This window comes from Hylaeus volcanicus, unplaced genomic scaffold (genome assembly GCF_026283585.1).
Source record: "Hylaeus volcanicus isolate JK05 unplaced genomic scaffold, UHH_iyHylVolc1.0_haploid 11916, whole genome shotgun sequence".
Taxonomy (NCBI): Eukaryota; Metazoa; Arthropoda; class Insecta; order Hymenoptera; family Colletidae; genus Hylaeus; species Hylaeus volcanicus.
In genome coordinates, this window is record NW_026532936.1 from 1 (window position 1) to 17,496 (window position 17,496).

Consider the following 17,496-nt stretch of genomic DNA (forward strand, 5'->3'; position numbering starts at 1 on the left):
ATTCATTCTATCATTCATTCTATCATTCATTCTATCATTCATTCTATTATTCATTCTATTATTTATTCTATTATTCATTCTATTATTCATTACATTATTCATTACATTATTCATTACATTATTCATTTTATTATTCATTACATTATTCATTACATTATCTCTTCTCAACGAGCATCTTCTTGCTTTACGATGTAATTAAACCAATTAAAATATTTGAACTTTGGTAACTATTCGAACAAAAGTAATTTAGATTAACCTATCGCTAATAAATGACCTCTATAGGTAAAAAATTATAATGTTCTGATCAATGAAATAAAACCACCACCATTGTTCAGTTCAGACGTATTTTCAATCAGCTCCTTGAATTCAAATTGTTAATCTTAATTTATTGTTTTTGTTCAAATAAATCATCTTGTTGATAAAGTTCGGTTTTCTGTTAAATAAAATATACATTATTCATTACATTCATTTTATTATTCATTTTCGTGTATATTTTCTATGAATTATTCAAACCCTATCCAGTGGATTCTCGTTTATTTGTTCCAATCTCCGTCTCTTCAATTTTTTTGTAAGATACATTTTATTTCTCGTTTCAGGAGGAATATTATTCCTCATTCATTTTCATCGATATCTTTTGCACAGTGTAAAACAACAGTCCTTGGTGGGCGTCTGTTTATTTATTCGGGCTAATCTTCAACTTGACGAATTTTTACGTGGTTTTCACTCTTTTATAACGAACTTTGATTAAATTAATTATAAATGAATTTAAATTTCCCGCGGGAAATTAGTGCCGCCATCTCGCGGTGAACAGACCGAAATATTTTCGGAGTTCGATCAGCGCCTCTATCGGGAAAACGCTCAAGTTTCTCCTCAATAATTCTCTTTTTCCCTGCTAGATGGCGCCATTTTGTACATTTTCTAACGACACGTCGATACATTACCATAACGTGGTATATAGTGTAGGGTTATTTATCGATTTTTTACATGTACTATACTTCACATTGAATTGTTTGTAATTGGGTCATTTTGTACCTGAAATAATTATTTCCTCCGCGAGATAGAATGATTATTCATTGACGAATCTTTAATTGACGATTTCTTTAATTGCGTTTTCTTTTATCGCGCAGCTCATTCTTCAGTTGGTAGCAATTATTTTTAACATTCCCTTAACAACCACCATTGTTCGGTTCAGACGTATTTTCAATCAGCTCCTTGAATTCAAATTGTTAATCTTAATTTATTGTTTTCGTTCAAATAAATCATCTTGTTGATAAAGTTCGGTTTTATGTTCGTTATTCTTTTATATAGAATCCCTACAATAGAGTGTAAAATGGTGTCATCTGGCAGTGAATAAAGAAACCATCAAGGACAAACTTGAACGTTTTCGCGATAGAGGCGCTGACCAAACTACGTAAAATAGTTTCCCACCTTCACACCGCTAGATGGCTAGCAATTCGAATTAAACTTTAATAACGAATATCTACAGTAATTTAAGTAAATAGCCTGTAAACATTTCTGTATTTGCACCTGCATGAATTATTTTACGCTCCAACGTTACGTAATTTAATTATGTAAATTATATCGAGAAATGTTCAAGTTTTGTTCATTTGCCTCTATGCTCAGGTCACTTTACGAATGCCTTTAGCTTGAATAGTCCCTAAAAGATTAATATCATTTGTTGCTCGAAAGTTATTTGGAAAACATTATATACCTAAAGCTAAATTCTGAGCATATGTTTAATAAAAAAAATCATTCCTCAAGTTTCGTTTCCTATTCTTCCTATCGCTACCACGATAAAACTATTATACAAAGATCATAACTCCCGTTACAATCCATATTTATGTTCTTTCGAACAACGCTAATTGAAAAGTCAACGCAGACTTTTATTGTTGATATCGAGATACTTGAAAAAATAAAAATCCTTCATCGACATCCTATATTTTAATTAACATTGATCGGAACATCATAATTTTTTACCTATAGAGGTCATTTATTAACGATAGGTTAATCTAAATTACTTTTGTTCGAATAGTTACCAAAGTTCAAATATTTTAATTGGTTTAATTACATCGTAAAGCAAGAAGATGCTCGTTGAGAAGAGAGAGAAACGATACTAGTGACTTTCTGGAGATGTTTTGCAGCAAAAAGAAATTAATGCGACCAGGTGATATATACATTCTCTTTTGAGGTTATAGGACGATCCATACATATTTTACCGAATGCTTCTAATGGTATGCTAGAATCATCGATAGTTTATTCTTTGTACCTTTTAATCTTCACTTTCGACAACTGAAAAATATTTCGATTTAATTTTTATAGACTCCTTATGTCATCTTTCATGAGTTTTTAATGATATTAATTTTAATTTCATGATTTCTCTTCATTTATCCATAAACACTTGCATTATTCCTTTCCTGGAAAAAAAAATGGCTTTGTCCTTGGATCCTAGGAAAGTTAATTGCATCAAATTTGACATTTTATTTCGATGAATCAAACAGTAAAATACTTGTCTTCCAACTAATTCTTCCTTAATTTTATCGATAAGAATCTCCGCAGTATCTACTATAACTAATATGTAACTAATGTTTCGTTCCTTATCCGTAGGTAATCCCCAATTTCAAACATTTTAACCGGATCTTCGTAAATCAATTCTGGCAATTCTCTTGTATCCCTGGCTGACTTCCTATCCTTTTTCTTGACCGTGGATCTCGAGTAAGTATTCAATCTCCCCTTGGTCGTCGATTCCTTGATGTTTACTTGTTATTTGTATCACAAGAGCCGTTAGTATTTCATTTCAATTTCTTTTTAGGTGCAGTAAGTGTCTCCTTACTATATTTGGATTTTGAATACTTTCTCGGAGCATCTTCTGAAGATATTTCCATCTCTATCATATCCTTACTTCCTTGAATGTTTTACCAACAGCCAGCACAACATTGCATGGATGAAGATTGTTCACAAATAAGATCAGATAAATGTTTCTCCGCTACTTTGTTTCCGTACCTGCCTCTGTAATTCTTTGGCATCCCCATTGGAAATGCCACTAGTCCACTGGAAAGTAGATAAAACATAGCAATATTTTCTGTAGCCACAGCAAAACCTACCAATGATACTTCTCCAACTACGATAAAACACCAACGAAATCTTGAGAATGCCCAAACACGTGAAACTAATATACACGTTGTGCCCCAGATGTTACAGATTGTTCGAGATGGACGTAATAGCGTACAACCATCGCGAGATCGCGAGCATCGCGAGCAGCATCGATGGAGGTGACATCGAGGGCCAGTACGAGCCCGATGTGGAGGAAATACTGCCCTACATCGACATCGACCGCAATTACTTAACCATCGATCAGCTAACCGACTTGGACGATGAGAAAGGGTCGATGCCCTTCAGGAGGAGCCTTTTCCCCAACGTGGGGCCCTACATCTCCTTCCAATCCTTCGACGTCAAGGGCCCCATAGTGCCCTACGAAGTAACCAGACACATGAAGTGGCGTCTGAGCACTATCACTCCCTTAATCGTGCGACGCACCCTGGTGAACTCTGGCTTTCGTCTGATGAAAAAGTCCCAGGAGTGGTGCGGCACTTGGGGCAAGCACATGAAGTCTGCCTGCTTCAAGACCCTGAAGGAGTCGCAAAAGGTGAACCATTTCCCTGGAACCTTCCAAATAGGCAGGAAGGACCGCCTCTGGCGCAATCTCAGCAGAATGATGGCGAAGCATGGGAAAATCGAGTTTGGTTTCGTTCCAAGGACTTACATACTACCTCAGGACCTTCGTTGCTTCAGGCAGGTCTGGGAGAAGTCTGGCAACAAGGAGAAATGGATCATAAAGCCGCCAGCGTCTGCTAGGGGAACTGGGATCAAGGTGGTGCATCGCTGGTCGCAAATACCAAAGAAACGTGCTGTGGTCGTCCAACAGTACCTGTCAAAACCAAAACTTATCAGCGGGGCAAAGTTCGACCTGCGTCTCTACGTCCTCGTTACGAGCTTCAATCCCTTGAGGATATACATATACCCCGATGGGCTCGTTCGATTCGCCTCTGTCAAGTACACAGACGACATAAACTACCTCAGCGACCGTTTTATGCACCTGACTAATTACAGCATTAACAAAACCAGTGCCACGTATACCAGCAACGACTGTGTGGACTCCTGTTCGGGCCACAAGTGGACCCTGAAAACGTTGTGGTCGTACCTCGAGAGGGAACACGTGAACGTATCTAAACTGTGGGCGTCCATGAAGGACATAGTGGTTAAGACGATGATCGCAGGTGAATCGTCCATAAATACTCTATCGAGGACAAACATATCGTCTAGGTACTGTTGCTACGAGCTGTTTGGAGTGGATATTCTCCTCGATGAGAATCTGAAGCCTTGGTTGCTAGAGGTAAACATCTCGCCATCGTTGCAGTCGTCCTCGCCCCTGGACATCGCTGTGAAAGGGCCACTAATTAAGAACGTGTTTAACATAGCTGGATATCAACTGCCACATACACTTTCCACCGAAGAAGAGGAGAAGCTGGCGAGGAAGTACCAATTGGACGTGGTGTGTCAGGACTTTAGGCTGCACAGGGCTGATCTCAGTTACCAGGAACGACACAAGCAATCCTTGTACGCTAATGTAAGAAACAGAGAAGATTATCTGGACGATATAATTAAGGATCTCACTCCCGACGACGTTAGACACTTGATTATGTACGAGGACGAGCTAACGCAGCTCGACAAGTTCGAGCAAATATTCCCTACGATCGACAGCTACGAATACCTGCAGTATTTCGACGTTCCAAGGTATTACAACATGCTGTTCGACGCTTGGGAAGTGAAGTACGGTGATAATCGTGAGAAGGGCATATCGAGATTGCAGAAGCTCTGCGAAACAAAGTATCATCTGGAGCAGCAGCTGGATTCCTAGGGCGAATTAAATATGTAAAATTGTGTCGTTAACGTCTTCCACTTTATCGAGACAAGTGACTATTAGTGCGAAGACTTTTCCTTTTATATATATATATATATGCTATACACCACCTTGTTATACATGAATCGTCATGGTACTATTGTACCGTGGAAACGAACGCGTCATGTGCCTTTTACACGGTTGTGCAACATTTGTTTCGATGTATTAAACTCTTGTCTAAATAAATCATTTTACAAGAAACAACGGAATCCACGTATGCAGGATGTTCCAGAATTATTGTGAGAACCGGAAAGAGGGGTAGCTGAGACGATATTGCTTTTTTTAATTATCAATGGAAAACGAAGCAGAATAATTATTATAGATCATAACTTGTTACGTTTAAGAAACGATACGACAGCATTTTTTTTTTTCAGACCGATCGCGACACGAAACATTAATAAATGAATTATTTTAACCCTATCCGGTGGATTCTCCTTTGTTTATTCCAATCTCTATCTCTATGTAGTATAAAATAAAGTCTCTGGTAGGCGTCTGTCTGCTCGGGCTAATCTTTAGAATAACTTGACGAATTTTTATGTGGTTTTTACTCTTTTATAATGAACTTTAATCGAATTAATTAAAAAGGAATTTGAATTTCCCGCGGAAAACTGGTGTCGCCATCATCATTATACAATATATGAACTTACTACTAGTGATAACTATATGGGAGTTTAAGTCAGCGCCTCTATCGGGAAAACGCTCAAGTTTGTCCTCGATAGTTCCTTTTTTTCCGAGGCGCTGACCAAACTCCGTAAAATAGTTCCACCTTCGCGCCGCTAGATGGCTATCAATTCGAATTAATTATTTAATTTAATAATTTTATTTTATTTTATTTCGAATTAATATTTAATAACGAATATTTACAGTAAAGTGAATAGCATAAACATTAAAATTGCTTTCTGGTTAAGCAATACGTGCGTTAATTAATACTCGAGAATAAATCCCAGTGCTGTAAACAATGTCTCGGTGCACCCAAGTTTGTAGCGATAATAGTTACTACCGCTGTTACTAGACAGGCAATGAAGTACGACTAGAAAAAAGTACCTTACCCCTGCAGAATTTTACAAATATATTCATGATTTAAAGGTAAATATAGGACAACGTATATAGAGACAATATACAAGTATAGACGATATATAAATAATGACAAATATATTCATGATTATTCGTAACTACAATAGCCATAGCACCCCTCCTGTTGCCATGGATACGGTACTGCTAACGGTCGTTCTTCACGCGCATGCTCCGACGTGCTTCGAATGTCTAGTACCGGTGGTGGGGGGGGACACACCGTTCGTTACTGTTCGTTACGTTACGAATCCGCGACCAGTACAACGTGACGACGGCCATGTTCACAGCAAACAGTTGATTCGTGACGAGTATTATAAAATTAACGATAATGAGATTCCGTTCGTTGAACATTTGTATATGCGGATGAACTACGCATCGCTTCGTCGATGAAGGGGTTAACTCAAGATGCAAACACCGCTCAGGTAAATACTCGAGAATTACTTAGGTTATGTAGCTACTTGTTGTCCAGCTTTTAGAACTAAAATTATGTGTGTATATAGGGTGATTTGTGTCAAGAGTACCACGTTGTCTTGTAACGGGCTATCAGGAGCTGCGAGCAATCATGCCTGGACGAGATATCACGATTCGACCCGGAGAGCGATTAACACGTGGAGAGAGGTACGAAGAAGAGGTCAGACAGAGGTCATCGGTAGCTGAACGCGAGATCAACGTGCAACCGTGGATGGAGAAGAAGTAAGTACGTTACGTTTGTAAGAGTCGCATGTTTGCGAAGGACGGCGCAGACGTGCTTGATACTTGTGAAAACTTGTTTCGAATCACCTCCCGAACCACCCCTTTCAAGGACCTCCAACATTTTTGGGACACCCTGTATAATTGTATCCCACCGCCCGTCACCTATTCGTATCTCGTACAGTCATGCCCTCGTTCTCTCTCTTTGGTCCATTGGACCTAGCTGTGCTCCTCCCCTTATTCTGATTGGTCCAGTTCCTTTCCCTTCTTCGAGATCGAACCAATCTCCTTTCACGCATCCGGAATGTGGTGGCGACTGTCGCGCTCAACTGTCGCTTCTCATTGGAGGATTTCCTATTGGTTGCACGCGACATCCTATCGGATCGCGAGTTTCCCCTTCAGCGTTTTTACCGAGTTCGCGTTTTTATACGTGAACTTATTATCTACCCACGTGTTACATTTCGTAACTTGCTTATCAGAATTACACTCTGCCCTTGGGTGGTTCCGGGGTAGTGCATGAATATTATCTTTCATTAATGTTAATTTTTTAAAGAAACGATCAACTTATTAACGACGATTATAATATTTGTGCCTCCTCTTCCTCCCTTTCCTCTTACTTCACTTCACAACTGACTTCTTTTTTTAGCCGTGGAGTTTTAGTGGGTATTCCACTCAATCTGAGGGGCGAGTCCCACACTACCCCCTCCGTCGAGGGGGTGTGCGTAAATGCATTTCTCCACATTATAGATAAAAAAAAAAAAAAAACATGTGCCATCTACTGGGAACAAAATCTGTCATCGCCGAATAAATAGTTGATGGTGTAGCCAAAATGATGGATCATTCCAAAATGATTAAAACCGATGAACCGTATTCTCAATACGTAGAAATGGTCAAGGACTCCCTTGTGGAGATTCAGCGAGAAATTTCTGCGATCAGGAAATTTCTTGGTGGCCAAAAGAGGGAAGCTCTTAAACAAACTAGGTTAGTTTTTTAGCTTCTGTCAGTGACTCGGTATTACCCATAATAACCCGACCTGCGTATAGAAACGAATCTGAGACTCTGGAAGACGCAAGAATCTTGTACGAGCACTTGCTGAAAGAACTCACGAAAATGGAACAGTCATTCGAAGAACATCTTTTACATTTAAAGATTGATTTGGTAGCGGCTGCAAAGGCTCGCATGCAACCACCGAGCCACCTAAATTTTCGAGAAATAAGAAAAGCACTTAGTATGTCCACCTGTTGCGTTGTATCGGATGAAACCGAGGAGGAAATATTCTGCCGTTGCACTTGGCAAAACGTTCCAAAATGGAGCCTAGAGAACACTAGAAATATTCTGCTCGAGTCGAAAGACGCTTCGAAATCAGAGTTCAGTGAGACCGATTTGAAATTTAAGCAAGACATGATTTGCCTTCGTAGGAAAGTGTTTTCCTTACCAAAAAATCCAAGTAAACTGTAAGTACCGAGGGCTTATTCCTTTTATCATTCTCAGATCTAAGACAAATGACACCATAATAATTCTAAAATAATTTTTCCTAGAACGAGGGCTACTGGAACAACCATTGAACAACCAAACTCATCCAAAGTCAACGATTTCACCGAAATTCTCAAGCAAAAACACAGTTTTCCTCTTGAAAACTTAACGTCCAAGTTAAGCAATCTGAAATTTATCGAAGGAAAATTTAAGATTTGCAACACATGGTTGAAGTTTTTAGATATCCATGGAAATCAGTATTCATCCAAATGGCATTCGGTGCTTTGCCCTCAAGTAGAAAAGATTCTAAAAAAGCGTCTCGTACCGGTAATACATTTAAATCCCCACGCAACCTTGAATTTCATGTCAGAGATTCGAGAGAATGGAGCAAACTTTTTATTGCTAAAAGAAGACTTGATTCCATTGTTAGCACACGCCGGGAATGCTTCGTGGCTGACAAGTTGGAAGATGCAGTTGCACGCAGAACATGGAAAAGATGTGGCTGCTAGGTTGATACAAGCCTTTTGGCGTGGGTATTGGGTAAGTAATAACTTTCACGATGAGTTACTATCAGCAGTACTATTTATATTCATACAAATAATCATTCCGCATACATAAATGATGAGAGAATGTCTCTTCTTCGATTAAGATACTTGAATAATATATTAATTATAGGTGATAGTATTTATATTTATAAATAACTAATCGCTGTAAGAATATTTCAATGATACCTTTTACAATCGTTTGGTATCAGCAATACCGTTCATATTTATACAAACAATCATCTTACATACATAAACAATGAATCAATGTATTTTCTGAGATTTATCCCATGAGAATACTTCTTACGTCTTACTAAAACCTGCTCTGTCCATAGTTGCGCAAAAGAAAACTAGATTCAGATCGCCTCTACATAGCAGCCAGCCTCCTGTGGTTGTCCTGGATCACCCTGAAGAAGAAGAGAGAAATCCACGAGCGTTACTTAACGCACATGCTGACGTCCATGCAAGCTACTCGAGAGCTTTCGCTGAAGCTAAGCAAAGACTTCAGTTCGATAATCCAAGAGCCCCACGTGGTTCTGCAATTACCTTCCATTGGTTACCCTTTGGAGATGAGGAGAACCTTCACCTCGAAGACCCTCGCGTTCCTGGAGAACACCACGAGCTTGAGGATCTGCTTCGTCTGCAATCCCAAAGCTGAGGTGATCTACATCCTCCCTGTGAAGCCCACCAGGGATCTATTAACCATGTACAGCGATTTTATCGAGTCCATGTTCCCAGGGACGGATGTAGCTAAACGTATCACCTTCGTAGCTCTCTCTGAAGCGGAGACCTTCCGTGGATGCAGCATGAATCTCTCGAGAATATTGCATTGCTCCGAAGAGTCCCTCAAGGAGATCAGGAGGAAGATCACCGATAAACCTGCCTATTTTCTACCTTGGATCATCGACGAATGCGACATGAGATTGGCTGGGAACCTCGACGTAGCCTTGTTGAGTCCTGGCATGGAGCTGCAGCGCAGATTTCTCAACATGTCCCAGATGTCCGAGATGATTGAGAATCTTGGGCTCCTGCAGCCGCCTAATGCTAAGAATATACACGATTATGAGACCCTTTGCGAGACTTTGGCACGGTTGATAGTACTTCATACGGAAGTTTGTGTGTGGCTATTGAGATTGAACTTTGGATCCAAGAGCAAGCACTGCGGACTATTTCTGATTAATCATATCAGCGTTCCATTTATGCCGATATTGAGAAGGGAGAGGGAGAAAGCTGGCAATGGATGGATGGTACACTCCAGTTTGAGGGAGGAGTTCCTTGGGAAATTAAGGGAACACCTACCTAGAGTCGTGTACAGCCTAACTCAGCTCTCAAAGGTTTATACTTGTTGGAATGAGTTCTACGGTCATGTGCAGAAGTTTGGTTGTCTGCTCCAAGCAGTTCCCGAGGAGAAGCAGTCCAATATCATTACGGTATGCTTCTTTGTTCCTGAGAAAACGACTAAGGAGGAAGTTAGGTGGCTGGGAACGGCTGATAAAATACATTTGGGTATGTACACATATGCAGTCGGTGTAATAAGTATTCGTACAGGAACCAATTCAAAATCAAACTTGATATATTTATTTTATTAACAAGTTTTAGGGAAAAAATTAATTAACCAATATCTCTGCATACTTTTAATGTTAACCTCTTATTTCTTTTCTTATTAGTTTTATTTTAAATTGGTTGTTGTACGAACACTTTCTATATACTTATACTTTATAATTTATGTAGAAAATATTGAATTGTAACGCACTGATTTCGATTATAGAAAACAACGGTTCGCTGCCTGTTTACATGATGCCTCAGACGTCCTTGGATGTGGCGAAATTCGAGCCAGTGGCAAACAAGTTCGCCAAAGGAATGCAAACAGAGGGATACTTCGGCTACTTGACTGTTGACTTCTACTGCCATACGCAGAAGCGGGATGAAAAACTAATTGTCGTGGTTTTGAATGTTTATCCTTACTATTCCCACGCGCAGAGTTACGTAGACTGGATGAAAGCTGCCATAGGAGGGACGTACAAGTAAATAAACAATATTCGCACTCGTGAATGTAAAAGAAAAGTATGTCTTTCTACTCTATACAATTACAAATCTGTCCTAGCCCTGAGAAGCACCAGTTCGTCGCAGACGTTCCAATAGTTGCAGAGACTCAAGGAAGAAAGTCCTTCGTGTTCCAGCAGAGAATCCCCAAGTGGAACGAAACGAAGGAGAGATATGGAATAGTAGTTTCCCAATTGTATAACACAAGATTCTCTGTTTATTCGTGGCTGAAATTGAGGCATTTGTTTGAAGAGTCTGGCGTAGGTTGAAGAATTGATACTGTATACAATGCTGTATACAATAATCATGCTTGGATTAAATTTTTGATTGAACCGTTTCATTTGTAGATTACGTACGATGCCAACACGAAGCAGGGATCCAATATAATACTACACGACAGCGAAATTAGGAATTTTGGTCTCATGGTGGCCGTAGCGCCCTGCATGAAGACCACCCTAGCTATGGTACACGACAATCTAACGAAACTCCACGAAACCCTCGCGAGTAGATCGAGAAGGAAGCCAGAAACAAATTTAGCAAGCGTTGCAGACTTCTTCGCGAAACTCCTCCCGGATTACCAGAATTTGGCTACGAACCCATGCATATAAATTCTGTGTAAGAAGTATTCGTACACCAACCCATTTAAAATAAATGGTTCCTGTACGAATACTTAATACGCTGTCTGTATACGTAAAAGACGATGTAACCTCAAGCTAGTATTTGTTTTGTATACTCGTAAAATACTAGTGCGCTTTATAGGCTTAATGTAAACTTAAGAAACACCCCGTACATGGTTGTAAACAAATACGAAACACAAATGGAACGGGATGAATGCGTTCGAATACATTTAAATTCTACTACGTTCAGAATTGAAACAACGAAGAGACACGATGAGGTTAGATAAATTTGAATGTTGAACCCAAGAAACATCTTTTAATTATTCTCCGAAATATGTCCCTGCTGTCCAGTCGAAACCCTTCAGTTCCCCCTTTCGTTAATTTTATTATTGGTGGAGTGGCTGGGTAAGAGATCGTCAAAGAATCAGGTTTCTTAGTCGCAGTTGCGACAGTAAACATTAAACAATCCTTGTGTCACGTTGACAGAGCCGTAGGACAGTCTGTAACGCACCCCATGGACGTGACAAAAGTTCGAATGCAAATCTTGAGAACATCCCTGGGAGAAACCATAAGGACCACTATGCGTGATAAAGGGGTACGCGGATTCTACGATGGCTGGACTGCTGGTTTGCTCCGTCAGTTGACCTACAGCACCGCCAGACTTGGGATGTACACCACGTTGTACGATTTGAGTCAGTACGTATGTATCAACGTAGCCAGTAAATTAACAATGCTTCACTTAATTTAGCATAGACCGTGTATGGATATAGATTGTATGGATTTATGGATGCAGTTAACAATGATACACACGCAGGAAAAACTTGGGAACCTTGAATTACCCCACGATGGTCGCCATTGGGATGATTTCTGGCATCGTGGGCGCGTTTGTTGGGACACCTACCGACTTGGTCTTGGTTCGCATGATAGCTGACTCGAATCTACCACCTGGTGAGCTGTTTTCAATGATTTTGTTACACGGCATAGCAATAGTAGGCGGGAAATGGTAGATCTAATTAGAAGATGAATTTTTAGAGAAGAGATGGAATTATAGGAATGGTATCTCGGGGTTGTTCGACATTTGGAAGACCGAGGGTGTGCGTGGACTGTGGAGGGGAGTTATGCCAACGATGACGAGGGGTGCATTGGTCAATGGAACGCAGCTGGCCACGTACAGCAAAACTAAGATGATACTGCAAAGTATGGCCACTAACAGAGGCTGGAGTTGAGGCTATTGGTTGAGTTAAAGCCAAGATAATATTGCAGAGTACTAGTAGAGGCTAGAGTTGAGGTTATTGGTTAAGTTAACGTACTTAACTTCCAAGTCAAAATAATTCCCAAACTAGCTAAACTCGTGCCGCTATCCCTTAAATTGCAACGATATCAATAAAGCAGTAATTCCTAACTCAAATTTTGATAATTACAGAGTACGTAGAAGAAGGAGTGTTTCTGCAATTTCTGTCAGCGATGATATCTGGCCTGGTGATGTGCTCCACGTCGCTCCCCATGGATGTAGCTAAAACCAGGCACGTTGAAAAGATACTATATACTACAAACGTTTCTATTTGATTGTTTATCTCCAACAGAATACAAAACTGGAACCTACCCTCGAAGCCACCAGGAATCCTGAGAATGGTGGTCAACATAGCCCAGAAGGAAGGGACATCAGCGTTGTGGCGAGGATTCTTGCCGTCCTTTTCCAGGGCAGCGCCTAATGCTGTCGTCACTATGATATGCGTCGAACAGATGCATCGACTGTACACTGATTTATTTAAACCGCCCCCAGAATGAATGTCTGGTCCAGTAAAAAAGAATTTTACTGTAGCTCGTAACGAGTCATTTATTATTATTTTCATTCTTAAAATAATCGAGAACAATGTGTACTTACTGGAACCAGTGTAAGTACTGCATTTTTATCGTTAACAATCCTCTCAAGAGCAATGGGAACATAACGAATCTTACCGAGTACGAGCCAAGTACTAACTATTCGTCGAGAATCTATGTTTATTGAATTTAAGATTTCAGTAGTTTACAGAATTTTGTGCACAGTAATTATTTATTTTCCTAGTTCATTACTTCCTCAGTGCTCTGGAATATTTCTTTCGAATATCAAATTTCTCTCGCACGCATCACATTCGCGTGTGTGTGTATATTGTTTATTGCTTCAATTATTCTGCGTACCGCCTGTATAGGTGTACAATTTGCTCGTTGATTATAAGCGTTAGAACTGTGTGGGGGCCTATTCTGCAGTACGTGGGCCAGAAACCCTTCCACAATGCAGCTATGCCTTCGGTTTTCGCTATGGACGTCATCATCGAGATCATCCCAGGCGGTTTGCCTGTGCTTTTCAAGTTTTGTATCCTGAAAATCAATCGGAAATAATCGTTGAAGGATTTGAAGTGTTTAATTGATTGTTGCATGCAATTTTCAAGACAGCTATTAATAATTGATTTGAGTGATAGTACAACTCTACCTTGTCTTTGTCACGTCAAAAGGCATCGAATTGAAGGTAGTGAGGAATCCGGACAACATCGACGCAGCAAAATGTAACGCGACACCCTCCTTCATCTGTGCTGAAGAATAACACACATTTTATAATCGTAACAATTGCATCAGCCAACGTGTAATTATCGAAGCATAGAAATTAAGTAACGGTAGAAGTGAGAAAGTACTTTTTTGGGTAATTAAAAACTTCATTTGGCTGTAAGTTGCAAGCTGGGATACATTAACAACAACAGCTCTTCCCATGGTTGCCACGCTCCCCCTCCACAGGGTGGTGATACCTTCTTCTTTGGCTATTCTTGCAAACGCGTGGAACACGTTCTTGTAATTTCTTCTTTGATCTATAAATACAAAGGTAAATTTTAAATACGAAGCAGTGTATTTTCAGTACTTGCAGTTCAGAATAATTTTCTTTGTAAATGTTATAGACCTTTTGGCAGTCTCCCATCGGCAGTCATCCTTACAAGGGCAACTTCAGCAGGAGTGCCTACAAAGGCCCCTACAGCTCCTGCTGTGCCTGCCATGAGCGACAATACGCCAAAGTTGGGCTTCCCGGTGTATCTATGCCTATTAAAAATACCTAATTAAGGTCAACAAAGAGTTTATAGAATGAACTTTGAGCTGTGAACGTCGCTACTCACTTCCACTGTTCCTGCAGCTGATTATAAATACCAAGCCGTACAGTAGTGTACGTTGCTTGTCGTACGAGACCTGCGCTCAAGCCAGAATAAAATTTCAGCAACCCTTCGCTCTTGTATATGGAAGCGATCGTTGAACCGATGGAAGCCTTCTCCTTCTGCACTTGAATTCTATTCTTTATCACGTCCATAGGGTGGACCACGCAGGTGGCAGCCATGCTGTGGGTACAGAACAAAAATTAACATAAAGATTAATTGCTGATTAACGTGGCCCAAATATACATTGAAATAGTTGAGATTGTATACCCAGAAAGTCCAGCGTTTATAAAGGTAAACAGCAGAGGTAGGGGTTTCTTTTCTTTGGGAACTTTAACGTCACCTTTCTCCGACATTTCCAATTGTTTACGAGCCTGTTACAAGCCGACTGGTATCTCAAAGAAAGAAAAGAATTACGAGGCTCCTGTAAGATGCGCGATCGTCGCGGTGTGTAAATTTTTAATTCGCAAATACGCGGACAAAAGGGCGAGCAAAAAAAATGTTTAACCTAGGACGCGTCAGACATCGCAATAGCATTGTCCATTTGCAATTTGACAATGGAGTATCTATTCGTTAATGAGTATTGAGGAAGATAGTTTCACGCGTGAAGTCGATTCATCGATAAGTACAAAGAATATTTCACAAATGCGTTTAGTACATGATACGTAATATGTATTTCATTTAGTATACGCTTGGATATTAATAACAAACATCGTTTAAATTAAGAGAGACTTTGTACGTGTGTAGTGGTTTATGTGTTTTATATTTAAATTACAAGAGTTAATATTACAAATATCAAATGAGAATAAAGTTAAATATAAAAGTACAAGATGTACAGATAAAATGTTATTTTTGTGTTCTGTTAGTTTGTTCTACTTTAAATAACAGATTTGCTCTTCTGGAACAATCTTTGTGCAAACACGAGGACGTCTTCGTCTCGTCGAAGGCTTGGTGTCTATTATTTCTTCCTTCTTCCGAAGTGGTAAGAGATTCATCTCCTTCTTGCATTCCTAGAATTAAAAATATTAATTGAATTAGAAATAGGTATAAAATCAAATCACAAGTAGGAGTCTGTCTATTTGAGCTAATCTCTAGGATCACTTGGAGAATTTTTATGCGGTTTTTTACTGTCTTATAGAGCCTTTCTCGAGGAAGGTAATACTCGATAGTGTCTACAAATGCTCCTAATGAACTTTAATTAAATTAATCAAAAAGGAATTTGAATTTCCCGCGGAAAATTGGTGCCGCCATCTAGCGGTGAAGAGGTCGAACTAATTTTAAAAGTTTGGTCAGCGCCTCTCTCGTGAAAACGCTCAAGGTTGTTCTCAATAGTTCCTCTTTTCAATGCTAGATGGCGCCACCAATTTTTCGCGGGAAATTTAAATTCCTTTTTAATAAAAGCTAGTTACAGATATAAGTGAAACTCATACGGTAGGTGCACCAATCTCTATTAATTACTATTAAATAAATGAATGAATGAATTAAGTACCTTCAGTGCTTTAAGAATGGGATACAGCGGTCTCACTCCAGTGGATTCATTGATAACTTCCTCCGCGTAATCGAGAACTCTTTTGTTTTCTTTCTCGATAATTTCTTTCATGTATGCAGCTTCTTTCGCTTCGAAATATTTTTCCTCGTTCAGCTGGGCCTCTCTTTCCATCTAAATATTAATGATAACAATTTTCAAATTTGTATCCTGCACAAATATTAACTTTTCGGAGTTAGCAATGGGTTCGAGTACTTTTGCATATTTCAAGTAGAACAAATACTTTCTAACAAAATGAATCAACAGCAAACACATACAATGGACCTTCTGAGGGAATCTTTGTATTCCATCTTGTCGTTCCACTCTCGCTTTCTGTCTTCGATATCCATTAGCTTATCAGACTCCGCCTTCTTGAATCTCAACGCCATTTCCCACAGCTTCCAATCCTTCTCTTCTTCAACTTCTCTCGATTTTTTCTCCACGGTTTCTGTACGGAAGTCTCGCAGCTCCTTCCTCATCTTGATCTCGCGTTCCCTTCGAGCTTCTTCTTGTTCTTTGCGACGAGCTTCTTTCTCCGCTAGAGCCTTCTCGAGTATTTCATCCTCTATCGCTTTCGACGACTGCATCAACTCGCGATGTCTCTCACCTGACAAAATAAACCGCTTTTAACATATTTTATTATTCGAATCAAAATAGATATTTCATTTAAATACTTATGAGCCGCGCTCTGTTCTCAATGTCCTCCTTTCGCTGCGACATCACTTTCTTGTGCATCTTTTTTATCCTCTCTTTGGCGCTTTCGTATACTTCGATAGCCCGATCTTCGAACTCCTCCTCGTACTTCTGTTTAACCTCAAATCGTCTCTTTTCCGCGATTGCTTCTTCGAATAATTGTTTCAAACGATGCTTCTTGTTTAGGAGCTGCGAATATATTCGTTGGAAAATATTACGCAACGATGATGTTATAGGTAAATGGAAATTAATGGGAGATGATTACGCAAAGGCTGTTAAAATCTGTTTCACGTCGAAGGAAAGAGCCAATTATTTCTTACGTGTTCCGAGTAAGATAAAGTCACGTGGACTTTGAATCAATTCAAATAAATATCTGTAGGGAATAAGTGCAGTTGACTATCAATTTTTGTTATAGTAGATGAAATATGTATTGTACAATACTAATCTCTGGTGTACATGTACGGTGTGGATGATTCTATTATAAATGCATCATGTAATTTCTATAATTCTCTACAATGTCGTTTCTAACAACTAAATTTATTAAAAGTAAATATCATTTATAATACTAATGCTGTACAAGTAATAATTGATCTTTCCTCGTGTGCCTTGGCATCCTGCAAATATTTATTCATAACTATATGACTTTCTTTTTCAGCTTCAACGTGATATCTCTAGGGAATACGTGCAGTTGATTATCAATTTTTGTTGTAGT

The 17,496-nt window shown here is 39.4% G+C and overlaps 6 protein-coding genes across 12 annotated transcripts in view; 3 read left to right on the top strand and 3 right to left on the bottom strand.

Annotated features, from left to right (window-relative positions):
- The first annotated feature begins 1,795 nt into the window (after nt 1-1,795).
- On the top strand, nt 1,796-5,377 carry LOC128882474 (tubulin monoglutamylase TTLL4-like). 4 transcript variants are annotated; one of them, XM_054134073.1, is made up of 3 exons: nt 1,796-2,231; nt 2,605-2,712; nt 3,190-5,377. In XM_054134073.1, the coding sequence occupies exon 3, from the start codon at nt 3,209-3,211 to the stop codon at nt 4,913-4,915; it is 1,707 nt and encodes a 568-aa protein (XP_053990048.1). In that variant the 5' UTR covers nt 1,796-2,231; nt 2,605-2,712; nt 3,190-3,208; the 3' UTR covers nt 4,916-5,377. The 4 variants fall into 4 exon arrangements, with proteins under 4 accessions (XP_053990048.1, XP_053990047.1, XP_053990049.1 ...); XM_054134072.1 differs by having other exon boundaries at nt 1,796-2,164; XM_054134074.1 differs by lacking the exon at nt 2,605-2,712.
- Nucleotides 5,378-6,728: 1,351 nt separating this feature from the next.
- Nucleotides 6,729-11,468, top strand: LOC128882476 (IQ motif-containing protein H-like). 4 transcript variants are annotated; one of them, XM_054134075.1, is made up of 7 exons: nt 6,729-7,699; nt 7,762-8,172; nt 8,257-8,731; nt 9,069-10,239; nt 10,502-10,757; nt 10,838-11,036; nt 11,124-11,468. In XM_054134075.1, exons 1-7 carry the CDS (start codon nt 7,548-7,550, stop codon nt 11,382-11,384), a joined length of 2,925 nt encoding a protein of 974 aa, XP_053990050.1. In that variant the 5' UTR covers nt 6,729-7,547; the 3' UTR covers nt 11,385-11,468. The 4 variants fall into 4 exon arrangements, with proteins under 4 accessions (XP_053990050.1, XP_053990051.1, XP_053990053.1 ...); XM_054134076.1 differs by lacking the exon at nt 11,124-11,468 and having other exon boundaries at nt 10,502-10,797; nt 10,914-11,036; XM_054134078.1 differs by lacking the exon at nt 11,124-11,468 and having other exon boundaries at nt 10,502-10,797; nt 10,917-11,036.
- On the top strand, nt 11,124-13,192 carry LOC128882479 (mitochondrial 2-oxoglutarate/malate carrier protein-like). Its single transcript, XM_054134080.1, has 6 exons — nt 11,124-11,240; nt 11,880-12,089; nt 12,208-12,341; nt 12,426-12,590; nt 12,817-12,916; nt 12,977-13,192. Exons 2-6 carry the CDS (start codon nt 11,908-11,910, stop codon nt 13,179-13,181), a joined length of 786 nt encoding a protein of 261 aa, XP_053990055.1. The 5' UTR covers nt 11,124-11,240; nt 11,880-11,907; the 3' UTR covers nt 13,182-13,192.
- A 366-nt stretch (nt 13,193-13,558) lies between these two features.
- LOC128882480 (mitochondrial 2-oxoglutarate/malate carrier protein-like) lies at nt 13,559-13,958 on the bottom strand. Its single transcript, XM_054134081.1, has 2 exons — nt 13,864-13,958; nt 13,559-13,751 (listed from the first exon to the last, which is right to left on the bottom strand). Exons 1-2 carry the CDS (start codon nt 13,956-13,958, stop codon nt 13,559-13,561), a joined length of 288 nt encoding a protein of 95 aa, XP_053990056.1.
- A 356-nt stretch (nt 13,959-14,314) lies between these two features.
- Nucleotides 14,315-14,922, bottom strand: LOC128882481 (mitochondrial 2-oxoglutarate/malate carrier protein-like). The gene is made up of 3 exons (XM_054134082.1): nt 14,837-14,922; nt 14,534-14,749; nt 14,315-14,459 (listed from the first exon to the last, which is right to left on the bottom strand). The coding sequence occupies exons 1-3, from the start codon at nt 14,920-14,922 to the stop codon at nt 14,315-14,317; spliced, it is 447 nt and encodes a 148-aa protein (XP_053990057.1).
- A 388-nt stretch (nt 14,923-15,310) lies between these two features.
- Nucleotides 15,311-17,496, bottom strand: part of LOC128882477 (uncharacterized) — a 2,867-nt gene continuing 681 nt past the window's right edge. Inside the window, exons 2-5 of the mRNA XM_054134079.1 lie at nt 16,766-16,973; nt 16,370-16,698; nt 16,056-16,226; nt 15,311-15,576 (exon numbers count right to left, since the gene is read on the bottom strand). Of these exons, the coding sequence (XP_053990054.1) occupies nt 15,439-15,576; nt 16,056-16,226; nt 16,370-16,698; nt 16,766-16,973 (846 nt within the window). The 3' untranslated portion in view covers nt 15,311-15,438. The remainder of the gene's footprint in view (nt 15,577-16,055; nt 16,227-16,369; nt 16,699-16,765; nt 16,974-17,496) is intronic.

Excerpts from the sequence above, each read along its gene's own strand:
- LOC128882474 (XM_054134073.1), top strand. The coding sequence starts at position 3,209 with ATGGACGTAATAGCGTACAACCATCGCGAGATCGCGAGCATCGCGAGC.
- LOC128882476 (XM_054134075.1), top strand. The coding sequence starts at position 7,548 with ATGATGGATCATTCCAAAATGATTAAAACCGATGAACCGTATTCTCAA. Across the intron at positions 10,240-10,501 it reads GGCTGATAAAATACATTTGG|AAAACAACGGTTCGCTGCCT; the intron begins GTATGTACACAT and ends TTTCGATTATAG. Across the intron at positions 11,037-11,123 it reads ATTTGTTTGAAGAGTCTGGC|ATTACGTACGATGCCAACAC; the intron begins GTAGGTTGAAGA and ends TTTCATTTGTAG.
- LOC128882479 (XM_054134080.1), top strand. The coding sequence starts at position 11,908 with ATGGACGTGACAAAAGTTCGAATGCAAATCTTGAGAACATCCCTGGGA. Across the intron at positions 12,342-12,425 it reads TGACTCGAATCTACCACCTG|AGAAGAGATGGAATTATAGG; the intron begins GTGAGCTGTTTT and ends ATGAATTTTTAG. Across the intron at positions 12,917-12,976 it reads ATGGATGTAGCTAAAACCAG|AATACAAAACTGGAACCTAC; the intron begins GCACGTTGAAAA and ends TATCTCCAACAG.
- LOC128882480 (XM_054134081.1), bottom strand. The coding sequence starts at position 13,958 with ATGAAGGAGGGTGTCGCGTTACATTTTGCTGCGTCGATGTTGTCCGGA. Across the intron at positions 13,752-13,863 it reads TTTGACGTGACAAAGACAAG|GATACAAAACTTGAAAAGCA; the intron begins GTAGAGTTGTAC and ends ATTGATTTTCAG.
- LOC128882481 (XM_054134082.1), bottom strand. The coding sequence starts at position 14,922 with ATGTCGGAGAAAGGTGACGTTAAAGTTCCCAAAGAAAAGAAACCCCTA. Across the intron at positions 14,750-14,836 it reads ATAAACGCTGGACTTTCTGG|CATGGCTGCCACCTGCGTGG; the intron begins GTATACAATCTC and ends CTGTACCCACAG. Across the intron at positions 14,460-14,533 it reads CAGCTGCAGGAACAGTGGAA|GCATAGATACACCGGGAAGC; the intron begins GTGAGTAGCGAC and ends TATTTTTAATAG.